General features: G+C 47.4%; 2 protein-coding genes across 5 annotated transcripts in view; one reads left to right on the top strand and one right to left on the bottom strand.

Moving 5' to 3' along the window:
* The window catches only part of LOC127209474 (metallothionein-2), a 36,238-nt gene extending 32,095 nt beyond the window's left edge, over positions 1 to 4,143 (bottom strand). For 2 of the 4 annotated variants that reach the window (XM_051169125.1, XM_051169124.1), the window contains exons 1-3: positions 4,064 to 4,143; positions 3,570 to 3,635; positions 3,333 to 3,431 (exon numbers count right to left, since the gene is read on the bottom strand). In XM_051169125.1, the coding sequence (XP_051025082.1) occupies positions 3,340 to 3,431; positions 3,570 to 3,635; positions 4,064 to 4,091 (186 nt within the window). In that variant the 5' untranslated portion in view covers positions 4,092 to 4,143 and the 3' untranslated portion in view covers positions 3,333 to 3,339. Of the gene's footprint in view, positions 1 to 3,189; positions 3,432 to 3,569; positions 3,636 to 4,063 lie in introns of those variants that run through there. The other 2 variants (XM_051169123.1, XM_051169126.1) reach the window with 2 other exon arrangements.
* Positions 4,144 to 8,595: 4,452 nt separating this feature from the next.
* LOC127209471 (60S ribosomal protein L36-like) lies at positions 8,596 to 8,968 on the top strand. The gene has a single exon (XM_051169119.1). The coding sequence runs from the start codon at positions 8,599 to 8,601 to the stop codon at positions 8,914 to 8,916; it is 318 nt and encodes a 105-aa protein (XP_051025076.1). The 5' UTR covers positions 8,596 to 8,598; the 3' UTR covers positions 8,917 to 8,968.
* Positions 8,969 to 12,749: the final 3,781 nt, after the last annotated feature.

Genomic DNA, 12,749 nt, shown 5'->3' with positions numbered 1-12,749 from the left:
CGGCCCGCAAGTCCTCTTTTAATCTTTTTTTTTTTTTTTTTTTAGTTTTCAAGACAGGGTTTCTCTGTGTAGCCTTGACTGTCCTGGACTCGCTTTGTAGACCAGGCTGGCCTTGAACTCACAGCGATCCGCCTGCCTCTGCCTCCCGAGTGCTGGGATTAATCATTTTTCTTCTTCCAACCCACTTAGCAAAACTAACAAGTGTGTACAGCCTCCTGAACATATTAACCTTTTGCAAGTTGTTTAACCACTCTGAAAATACACTGTGATCTCATCCGGCTTATGTTCATTAATGTTCTTTCTGCCACTATCCAAGTGAAAAGCAAAGGCTATGAAAAGTTAGCAAGGCGTTTGTGTCACCCAGCATCATTCTAGTCATGAGGGCTTTGACCTCATCATCCACATTTCCCTGGTTCAAAATCAACAAGGCTCCCTCTGTAGCCTCCATCCTAGAGAGGCCCTCCCAGACAGTTCCTTCCTGACTCTGGAGCTTGCCAAGACAGGACCCTCTCTCCAATAAGTCCACGTGGATGGAACCCTCATACTTGCCTTATTTATGCACACTCAGCCAGGAGCTAGCTGCTCTCGCATGAATTCCTGGTTAGGATATTTTCTCCCTCCTGTGAGAGAGGACTCATAACTGAATCCATGGGCTCTCTTCTACTCACTAGCATTTGCAGATAGGCAAGTTTTCAAGGCAAGCAATGGCTGGACCAAGGGAGGTCTTGTGTCAAGCCTCCTTAGTGTCAATGAGGGTGCTAAGAGTTCTGAGTTTTTAGAGGATGCGAGGCACTTGGCATCAAAGCCTTAAGTGGGAAAGTGTGATTGCCAGGGGTGAAGGTGTCTCTTTTCTTTCCTAACGTGGGTGTCCTCAGTCTAGCTTGGCACCTGTCATTGTCCTGTTTCACATTGCAATATTAGCTTCTGATGAGCCATTTTGGGTGCCAATGTGTCTGGACCAGCAGAACCCAGTCTGGCTGGGAATATGTGACAATGCGGTGGTTGGCAGTTGGGGACGTGTAGGCTCTAACTGAATGACAGGTTATGGGTGTCAGCATTATAGGTTCAATTGGGGACATAACCACAGGCTCTGTCAGTATGCTGTGAACTGCTCCTTTCTGACACCAAGAAATACAGCCTTGTAAACTTACGCTTCACAGCCAACAAGAAACACAGGCAGCCTTGTAAACTTACTCTTCACAGACAAAGCCTAAGGGCAAGCTTGAGCCTGACTTCTGGCCAAGAAACTCATCTTTCCCTTTGGACCAAACATCAAACCGCATTAGCTCAACAAAATAACCAGGGGGCATTAACCGTTGGTTTTAATTGTGTGTCTTTCAGGTTTTTATAGCTTCCTAACAAGTACCACCCTCCCCGCTTCAAATTGCAGGCTCCACCTGGCGGCCCTGCTCCTGGGAAGATGCTGGGTAATTTCTTCCAGATTTCTAGTTCCTTTGCTTAAGCTGCTAGTGGTTGGCATGAATGAGGGGCAGATTTCTGCCTGACCCCGAGAGGAACTTCCAAAGACTGACAGCTGGGTCATGTCAGGGTGCTCTCTGGAAGCAGGGGGAAAAAAAGTGTCCTGTTAGGGTCTCTCTGTGCACCGGAGATGGACAGTCCCTTATGGAGGCACAGGCTGGACATATGTGCCATTTAGTCTCCATCTGCAAGGCATTCTTTTGGATATGCTCTTTGCAATTTTTCTCATGAATTTTGTTCTTATGTTCCTAAATTTAAAAAAAAAAAAAATGGCCGGGCGTGGTGGCGCACGCCTTTAATCCCAGCACTCGGGAGGCAGAGGCAGGCGGATCACTGTGAGTTCGAGGCCAGCCTGGTCTACAAAGTGAGTCCAGGATGGACAAGGCTACACAGAGAAACCTTGTCTCGAAAAACCAAAAATAAAAAATAAAAAATAATTAAATTAAATTAAAATAAAAAAGGATTTTGAGCCAAGCCTGTAATTACAGCACTTTGGAGTCTATGACAGGAGGAGTGCAAGTTCAAACATAGTCTTGGCTGCACAGTAAGATATTGTCTCAGAAGCAGAGGTTACCAAATTGAGACCAAACTGGCTTCAAACTTTCAATGATCCTTCTGCCTCAGCATCCCAAGTGCAGGAATTACAGATGGGAGCCATCATACCTGATTCACTCTGGTTTTTTTCTTCAGTTTTTGAGACAGGGTTTCTCTGTGCAGCCTTGGCTGTTTTTTAACTCACTTTGTAGACCAACCAGGCTGGCCTCATATTCTGAGATCTGCCTGCCTCTCCATCTGAGAGTGCTGGGATTACAGGACATCACCATGCCTGGCTTTACTTCAATTCTTCTTCTTTTTTTTTCTTTGAAAAATAATTTATTTATTTATTATGTATACAGTGCTCTGCTGGCATGTACACCTGCACACCAGAAGAGGGTAATAGATGGTTGTGAGCCACCATGTGGTTGCTGGGAATTGAACTCAGGTCCTTTGGAAGAGCATCCAGTGTATTTAACCTCTAAGCCATCTCTCTAGCCCCCTTCACTCCAATTATTACTTTTTTACTTTATTTACCGAGGCATTCCATAGTTAAGTCTTTTGAAAAATAACTTTTAAAATTTTATTTACCTTTATGTATGTGCATTGATGCTTTGCCTGCATGTATATCTTTATGAGAGTGTCAGATCTTAAGAGTTACAGTCTTGGGCTGCCATGGTGCTGGGATTTGACCCCAGGTCCTCTGGAAGAGCACTCAGTGCCTTTAATCCTTGAGCCATCACTCCAGTCTCCCCCACCTCCTTTTAGATTTCTCTGTGAAACAGAGCTCTGGCTGGCTGTCCTGGCCTCACTTTGTAGATCAGACTGACCTCCAACTCACAGAGATCCCCTTGTTTATGCCTTCCCACTGGGATTAAAGGCATGCATCAAGGTGCCAGGCTCACTTAAGTCATCTTTAAGTCTAAAAATCCAAAACAATTTGGGGAGAGAAACCAGAATCATTATGCATTTGGGGGTACAAGTGTAGTTTCATATGCAGGAAGCCCCAGGTCTAATCCCCAACATACACATCCACAGTGTGATTGGCCATTTCTGTGACTGATACATCCTGCCCACTACTTTTCAGATGATAAAAGTTCACAGGTAACCAGAGTAACCCAAGTCAAGCCTTGGCAGCTCCATGTCAAAGCCTCTGCCAGCCCCTTATTCCAATGCACACAGACACGCTGAGTTAATGAAGTTGACACTTTTATTGTCAGTTACATGCTTTATAGAAAGGTGTGGAGACCGGGTCAGGGATGTAACAAAAAGACTAGGTTTGTACACAGTGTTCTATTTACAGGCAGTTGTGAGGACACCTGGACTTCAGGCACAGCAGCTGCACTTGTCAGCAGCCTCTTTGCAGATGCAGCCCTGGGAGCACTTGGCACAGCCCACAGGGCAGCAGGAGCAGCAGCCTGTGGGAGAAGAGTTGACCATGAGAGAGAAAAACCCAGTCAGATGCACCCCACCTGGATGCTCCCGGGAAGGTGGGGTGGGCTGGGCTAGGGACCCCAGGGCAGTGAAGAGAGAAAGGTAGGGAAGCTCCAACTCACTTTTCTTGCAGGAGGTGCATTTGCACTCTTTGCATTTGCAGGAGCCAGCACAGGAGCAGGGACCATCTGGAAAAAAAAGGCAGTGAGCGAGCCGGGCGTGGTGGCGCATGCCTTTAATCCCAGCACTCGGGAGGCAGAGGGAGGCGGATCGCTGTGAGTTCGAGGCCAGCCTGGTCTACAAAGTGAGTCCAGGACAGTCAAGGCTACACAGAGAAACCCTGTCTCGAAAAACCAAAAAAAAAAAAAAAAAAAAAAAAAAAAAAAAAAAAAGGCAGTGAGCATGACCCCAGCACATGTGAAGGCAGGAGTGCAAATTCCCGACCCAGTTTGGGCAAGCCATTAGCTCCAGGACTTGTTAAAAGTGGAGTTCCAGAACTCGGTTAGGAAGAGGTAGCCCGTAGTACCTTAAAAGTGACTAAGGAAGGGGCCCACAACAGCCTGTGTGGCTCTCTCAGAAACTCGGATTTCGGAGGCCCGTCAGCAGTCCCGCTTACCTGTGGCACAGGAGCAGTTGGGGTCCATGGTAGTGGAGGCGCAGCTGAAGACCCGATGAGAAACTGCTAGTGTTGGAGTGCTAGGATGGAGAGAAACGTGTGGGGCGCTACCTTTATAGCGGGAAGGAATTGAGCTGAGCGCAAACGCTCCGCCTTGGTGGAACACCACACTGCACACGCCCCGGTCCTCAGCACTCACTTTCCTGCACCCTCAATCTGAAAGCGAACCTCTTCCTTCACGTAGGACACGGCCAGAACACGTCCCGGTCCTGTACCCTCCACCCCCGCGTGAGTCACATCCCTTTCCTCCCAGCGCTTGGACTGAGTGCACTGGGCTGAGTGCAAAGGGCCAGTGCTCTAGTCAGGGGCCAGTTCCGAGAAAGCCTGCCCACCGGTGCTTTCCCGCGCCCCGGGGGTAGGAGGGGACAGGAGGGGTGCAGAGGAGGTGGGGAGCAAGGCGACCCCTGTTGCCTGCCTGCGCACATCCCAACTTGTGTTGTGGTGAAAGCTTGGAGACCCTGTTTACAGGAAAACAAAGATGGAAGTGTGAACAGGTTACAAAAACCAGTCCCAGCCCTGACTTAGTCGTTGCTTGTGAAGTCCCAGTGCGTATCCGTGAGCGAGGGCATTATGCTAGAGCTCTCATAGTTTCCGTACAAAGCAGTGAGGAAAATTGGAAACTGGGGCGCAATCACGAAGATTTCCCAAGATGAGTGTAGGGTTTCAATGTGCTGAGCCCCAGCCAGAAAGACACAAGGCTTGTGCCTACCAGGCTTATTCTCAGAGGTGGGGGTGGGGGCAGTTAGAGTGAACAGGGAAAACTGATGGGGGTGTGTGTCTCTGCTGGAGGTGGAATTCAAGAGCGAGACAACAGTCTATCTGGGGAGGATATGGACTAGAACCTTCTGCCTGAGGCCAAGATGAATCGGCCAGATGGTAGTACTAAGCCATGCTCCCACCCTCACCCACTTTGTGCACTGTCTGGATAAGAGCTCTGAAACCGCAGTGGCACACACTTGTAATCCCAGCAAAGGCAGGAGGATCTCTGAGTTCAAGCCCAGCTTGGTCTACAAAGCAAATCCAGGACCTCCAGGGCTATTGTACAGCGAAACCCTGTCTCCAAAAAGCAAAAACAAAAAACAAGAAGAAACCGAGGGAAAGCCCCATCCACGGGTGGAAGCTGAGGAAAGAGTGGAGGTGGCAGCCAAATTTCTCTCGCTGGAGGCACATGGTGTTTCCCTTCTTGCTCAAGTCTGCTGACATCAGACTTGAAGTCATAGTTGGAATGTCTGTGTCATTTGATGAGCCAGGAAACAGTTATGGGACTCTTCCTGGCAGGCTTGAGAGGCAGTGGGTTAGGTGTGGCCGGACAGGCTGTTCTTGCAGCTCTTACTGTAACCTGGGGAAATGCTTTCTTGGCTCAGCACGGGCATCACTTTCTCCTGGATGCCCAAGGCTGCCCACGGAGTGTGTAGTAAACATCCGGTCCTTTCCCTTCCCGGCACTTTCCATGGCTGCACTGTGTGTGAACTGTGTGCTGCACTGTGTATGAACTTGAGGCTGATCGATTTCTTGTGCTCTCAGAGCAGCCTTTGGCCTGTTGGGTTGTGTCTCCAGCCTCAAGTCAGGATGGAGTTGGCAGCAACCACTTGCTAAATCTGGTAAATTCATTGAGGTTAACCTCCCCCCTCCCCCAGTACTGTTTCCAGCCCAGTTCCACTTCCCATTAGGACTCTTGATTTAGAAAATAAAAAAGTAGAGCGCTTACCTTTAATCCTGGCACTCAGGAGGCAGAGGCAGGTAGATCTCTGTGAGTTCAAGGCCAGCCTGGTCTACAAAGTGAGACCACCACAGCCATGGCTAACACAGAGAAACCCTGTCTCAAACAAACAAACAAAAAGCACACAGCTGATCTTCCTATTCCATCAATGCCGCAGATGGAAGAAGCCAAAAGCTAAATTTCTTCTTCTTCCTCCTCCTCTTCTTCTTCCTTCCTCCTCCTCCTTCTCCTCCATGCTGTCTTTAAAACCCTTAAATTCATAGCCGGGCGTGGTGGCCCACGCCTTTAATCCCAGCACTCGGGAGGCAGAGGCAGGTGGATCGCTGTGAGTTCAAGGCCAGCCTGGTCTACAAAACGAGTCCAGGACAGCCAAGGCTACACAGAGAAACCCTGTCTCCAAAAAACAAACAAACAAACAAAAACCCTTAAACTCCTTTCTGTTTAATCTCTGTCAGCTGGTTACTTGCTCCACCTCTTGATCTAGGCTTAACTTTATTTAATCCTCTGTACAGAAAGCTCTTGGATTAAAGGTGTTCGCCAGGACTGAGCCACAGGATAACCACCTGTTTACAATAAACAGAAAGTTCTTGAATTAAACGTGTGTTACTATCTTTAATTTTTAAATATAAAAGCCTGAGTCACACCAAAACAAACAAATAAACAGATTTTTACAGTTCACAATTTAGGGGTTCACAATGGGATGGGGTATCCTGCAACATCTAGGTTAGCAGACAGAGGCAGCAAGCCTTTTAGATGACAATTACATCAGGTGAGTAAAAGTGATTTTTACACCCCTGCATGGCCTCTGCATAGCTCCTGCCTCCAGGTTCCCGCCCTGCTGGAATTCCTGTCCTGACTTCCTTTGATGATGTTGAGGTGTAAGCAGCATAAAGCCATTCCTCCCCAAGCTGCTTTGGTCATGGTGCTTCATCACAGCGATAGTGACCCTTAACCCGCCCTCCCCCAACCTCCCCAACAAAACAACACCAACAAAACCAAAACAACAAACAAACCAAAGTCTCATTCTGTAGCCCAGTCTGACCTTGCCCTGGATCTTCTGGAGGATTGGTATTGCAAGTTTAGGTCTTTGCTGGATTATGACTGTTAGGAGAGTTCAAGAGAACACACTGGGCGGTCACTCCCAATTAGAGCAGCTATTGAGGCAGGCTGTTAGAGTGCTGGTCTAGTATGCACAAAGCTCTGGGTTTGTCTCTAGCACTGTGTAGACTGTGTCTTCTGGTATATGCCTGTAATGCCAGCATTTGGGAGATGTAGGAGGGAGGACCAGGGTGTTCAAGGTCATCCTTGGCTACATAGCAATCTGGAAACCAGCTTGGGATATTAAGACCTGCTGAAGGGGATGGAGAGGGAGGGAAGGATGAAGGGAATTGAGGAGAGAGAGAGGGAGAAAGAGAGAGAGGGAGAGAATATGATAATAGAGATGCCAGCATTGGTTAAAAAACTGGAAGTGAAGCCAGGTGTGATGGCTCATGCCTTTAATCCCAGCGCTCAGGAGGCAGAGGCAGGCGGATCACTGAGTTCGAGGCCAACCTGGTCTACAAAGCGAGTCCAGGACAGCCAAGGCTATACAGAGAAACCCTGTCTCGAAAAACCAAACCAAAACAAAACAAAACAAAATTGGAAGTGGCCGGGCAGTGGTGGTGCACGCCTTTAATCCCAGCACTCGGGAGGCAGAGGCAGGCGGATCACTGTGAGTTTGAAGCCAGCCTGGTCTACAACATGAGTCCAGGACAGCCAAGTCTACACAGAGAGACCCTGTCTCAAACAACAACAACAAAAACAAAAAACAAAAGAAAAACTGGAAATGTTTAAAAAAAAAACAAAAACACTGCAAGTAGTTAGGTTCCTTGTTTCCTCTTCGTTGGAAAATTTTTTTTTTGGGTTAGCCTTGGTTATCTTGGACTTGCTTTATAGACCAGGCCAGCCTCGAACTCACAGTGACCTGCCTGCCATTGCGGCAGTTTTTAGCTACATGACTTTTCTATCACTGAATAAAAAATAATCCATAGCTTCACAGCTAAAGAGAACACACATATACTGTCATACACACAGCTTTTGTGGGACAGGGATTAGGCTAGGCAAAGTTTAGCAGGTTTCTCTGGCTCAGAGTGGCCCAGGCATTGCAAAGCCAGGTCCTGCCTGTATGACAGTCATCCCAAGGGTTACTTGGAACAAGATCTGCACCCAAGCTCTCTCCTGTGGTTGTAGGCAGTACTGCATTCTTGCTGTTTGTCCAGGATCTCCTGAGCTTGACTGGGGGGGGGGGGGGTTCTTGGGGCTGGAGAGATGGCTCAGAAGTTAAGAGCACTGACTGTTCTATAAAGAAATCTGGTGCCCTCTTCTGGCATGCAAGTGTACACTTAGGCAAGTCACCATATACCTAAATAGATAAATCTTTAAAAAAAAAAAAAAAAAAAGTGACAACTTGTCAGTCATTTGTCCTTAGTGAAAGCTAACCATACTGCGTTTGTTCAGGATAAGCTGAAATAGGAAAACGATGAGTTCAAAGTATTCTTGGATCAAAATAAAAGGTGAGGCCGGATGTGGTGGCACACACCTTTTAATCCTAGCACTTGGGAGGCAGAGGTAGGCGGATCACTGTGAGTTCGAGGCCAGCCAAGGCTACACAGAGAAACCCTGTCTCAAAAAAAAAAAAAAAAAAAAGATAAAAGGTGAAATAAGTAAATAAGTGTAGCTCTTCCTGTCGCGGCCGCCATCAGAGAGAGCAGCAGCCATGGCCCTGCGCTACCTCATGGCTGTGGGCCTCAACAAGGGCCACAAAGTGACGAAGAACGTCAGCAAGCCGAGGCACAGCCGGCGCCGCGGGCGCCTCACCAAGTACACCAAGTTCGTGCGGGACATGATCAGGGAGGTGTGCGGCTTTGCGCCCTATGTGCGGCGCGCCATGGAGCTGCTCAAGGTGTCCAAGGACAAGCGCGCGCTCAAGTTCATCAAGAAACGGATGGGCACGCACATCCGGGCCAAGAGGAAGCGGGAGGAGCTTAGCAACGTGCTGGCAGCCATGAGGAAGGCCGCGGCCAAGAAGGACTGACGCCCCCTCCCTCAATAAACGTTTGTGCACAGTTAAAAAAAAAAAAAAATAAGTGTATGTATGTACAATGGGGCAAGGGCTGGTTATACAGTTCTGTGGTAGTTCATTTGTCAGCATGCACTGGTATATTAGAAATGAAAAAAGCGTTAAAAAGAGGTATCCACATATGTGATCTCAGCTGTATAGTTCCAGCTATTGCAAGACACAGCAGGACATGCTGCTTGCCTCTCCCCTTCCATGAGCCTCGCCTCTTCCATGAAGGCACAGTGATGGGGAGGAGGCTTTTTTAAACATCAGACAAGAATGTATCATTGCTAATCTATGCCAACCAGATAACAGCCTAAATTCTGTTTTGTTTTTTGTTTTTCCGAGATAGGGTCTCTCTGTATAGCGTTGGCTGTCCTGGACTCACTTTGCAGACCAGGCTGGCCTCGAACTCACAGAGATCCACCTGCCTCTGCCTCCAGAGTGCTGGGATTAAAGGCGTGTGCCACCACGCCCGGCTTTAGGGCCTAGATTCTAAAGGATGATTTCTTACTAGGTACAGTGGCACATGCTTGTAATCTCAGCACTTCGGAGGCAGGGGCAGAAGGATTAGGAATTCAAGGTGATCTTCAGCTATATAGCAAGTTCAAGGCCACCCTGCACTTGAGACTCTCTCCTCCAAAAAAAAAAAAAAAAAAACAAAAACAAAAACAAAAACATGTTTGTGAGTAGGGCATGGTGGTTTACACCTGTTTCCGTGACACTCAGATGAAGCAAGAGCATCTCAAATGCATGCCCAGGTGGGATATACAGAGCACAGACTGAAGCTGTGTCTCAAAGGGACATAAATCAGAAATCACTTTGTTGCCATCTACCTAATTATGGGGCCAGGCTTGGTGGCACATACCTTTACTCCCAGCACTTGGTAGGCAGAGGCAGGCAGGTATCTGTGAGTTCCAGTGGTTTACAAGGGAGTCCAAGAAAGACAGGGCTTCGACACAGAGAAAATCTGTTTTGAAAAACCAAAAGGGATGGGATAGGAGTGGGGGGTAGGGGGCAGAGAAGGCAACCTACCTAATTGTGGAAGTGGAGTTCCATCACACTTATATTATTTTATTCATTAGAAGCAAGTCCGCAGGGACTTCTCAGAGGCATCCCCAAACCAGGGATCACCAAGGTCATTTTCAGAGTCGGGCTACCGTGGGCCAAAGGCAATGAACAGCTTGTTGTTTGATTTTAGGCTCCTTGCATTTTATGCTCCCTGGTTTTTTTTTTTTTTTTTTCTGTGTGTGTGTGTGTGTGTGCGCGCATGCACCCATGTGTCTGTGGTGAACTCGGAGTCCTGAGCTAGCGCTGGATTTACATGTCTATGCCACCTCAGCAGAGGCAGGATATAGCCTTTAGACTGAGACCCAACAGGTGGAAAAGTGGAGAGACAGAAAGAGGGCAGGGGAGAGGGGAGAGAGAGAGAGATTGAGAGGGCTTGAGAGGGAGGGAGGGTGGGAGAGAGAGAGAGAGAGAAAGAGAGAGAGAGAGAAAGAGAAAGAGAGAGAGAGAGAGAATCATACCCATCTTTCATTTCATTATGGATGGTATCTGTGTTACACACTTGTCTGGTGTCATCATAAGATATCCTGACAAAGGCAATGTGAGAGTCATAGGGTTTACTCTGACTTCCAGTTGGAGAGGAAGTCCATTCTGGGGAAGGCATGACATCAGGAGCCTGATGCATTTGGTCCAGTGTCCAGAGGTTCAGAAAGGTGAACACACCTCTTCAGCTTTTGTTTGCCTTTTGTTTAGTCCAGGACCCCAGCCTATGGGATACAGCCACACACATGGCTAAGGTGGGTTTCCTCATTCCAATGAACTTAATCTAGAAGATCTCTCACAGGCATGCTTGCCCTAGGCTTGTGTCCTGAATCCCTCTAGATCCCAGCAAGTTGACAACATCAACTATCACAGTGTCCAATCAACAGTCACTATAATATGTTGACTGATCATGGCTTAACGTTACTCAGTTTATCATTAGTGTCTAAGGTGAGCATTTTTCACACATCCCCACAAGAACCCCACAAGTTGGGCATTACTGCAGAATTAATACAAATGAGAACCAGGAGACAATATATATGTTCAGTAAATAAGGTCTAACAAGAACAAAGTGCAAGGCTCATCTTCCTGCATCTGGGTTGACTCTTCTTTCCCACTGTCTACTCTATTTTGAGGGCCTGTAATTTCTTGCCACGGGGAGGCAAGTTCACATACAGGAAGATGAGCACTTCTGGTCATGGTTTTGTATCAGTGGATCTTGTTTCTCACCTTCTCATCTGGTGTAATTATCTGTCTCACATTTAAGAACCAAATTTATTCCCCAATTTGAACGTGGTGAAAGGCTGTGACTCAAAGACCAGAAAGTCAGGGAGACCCAGGTGTCATAGGCCACCTCCAGTTTGATTCTCACATCAGTCCTCTAGGACTTGGTGCCACCTTGTGGTGGCAATTTTCCTAGCCCTATGCTCCTCCTAGCTCCCTCCGGCTTTACATATTTTCACTCATCAGAGGGAAGGTACAAGAAATTTGCCTGATGGTGGGATTCCTACCCTTTCCTACACTCTGCTAACCCGGAGTTCACCCATTTGGCTAGTCTGATTAGCTAGCAAGGCCCAGGTATTCGCTTGACTAAGCCTCCCAGCAGTGAGATTACCAACATACCATCACACTGAGAACTTTTTCCATTTCCAGACATCCAAACTCAGGTCCCTGTGCTTTCGTAGAAGGACTTAACCAACTGATCCATCTTGTTGGACTCTGAAAAACATTTTAAAAAATAGCAAATGAAAATGTCAAGTTCACATGTATTTTTTAGTTATAATTTTGGCTTCAATGAATTTTTTTATCTGACGGGCCGTTCTAGGAAGCCTTTTAAATAAAAGGGTACATTCTTGTCTCCCCCAGGGGGTGTGAAAATGGTTCAATGGGGAAAGATACTTGCCACCAGCGACGAAGCCTAGAGACCGTCCTTCCTAGGACTCAACATGTGGAAGAAGAGAACTGTATTTCCATATTGTCCTCTGATCTCCACACCTCAAAATGAGTGCTGTGCTACATACGAACACATGCAGAACTGAATGGGATAAAATTTAAAAAGAAATCTTTTTTGTTGTTGTTGTTTTGAGGCAGGGTTTCTCTGTGTAGCCTTGGCCATCCTGGACTCACTTTGTAGACCAGGCTGGCCTCGAACTCACAGCGATCCGCCTGCCTCTGCCTCCCGAGTACTGGGATTAAAGGCGTGCGCCACCACACCCGGCTTAAAAAGAAATCTTCTCCGAGTGTTTTTTTTTTTTTTTTTTTTTTAAATGTTTTCTATGGCAAAGTTGAATGGCAGTGCCTCTTCAGTGCTCTCAGTAAAGGGAATTGGATACAGGCAGGTTAAAACAGTGAAAGAGGGAGAACATAGCGTGGGGACAGAGAGATTTGGTTGTGATTAGATGTTACTGTTAACCCGGGTCTTCTCTGAAGATAGAATGACATGAGTCCTAACTTCTCCCCCATCACAAGCCTCAGGGTTGCCCCTTTCAAAAGAATGGCTGCTTGGGTTCGCTGTAGCCCAGGGACAGTTATCGTACCGGCCCTTCCCACCTGCTCACAAAGACTTCGCTAGTGGAGTCAGCTGTGGCCCATTCTGGACAGGCAGAGGGCAAGAGAAGAGCACATGGTGCCCTTGGTTCTGAGAACTTTGGCTATGGACACAATAACAAGCCGAACCCTTTTGACTAGTCAGACTTTGAGAGCCATAAATGGCTGTCTGATTACAATATTACAAATCAAAGTCAGGTCTAGAAGATCTGAAA

Source organism: Acomys russatus, chromosome 26 (assembly GCF_903995435.1).
Source record: "Acomys russatus chromosome 26, mAcoRus1.1, whole genome shotgun sequence".
Taxonomy (NCBI): Eukaryota; Metazoa; Chordata; class Mammalia; order Rodentia; family Muridae; genus Acomys; species Acomys russatus.
This window is presented reverse-complemented; position numbering and strand designations above follow the sequence as displayed.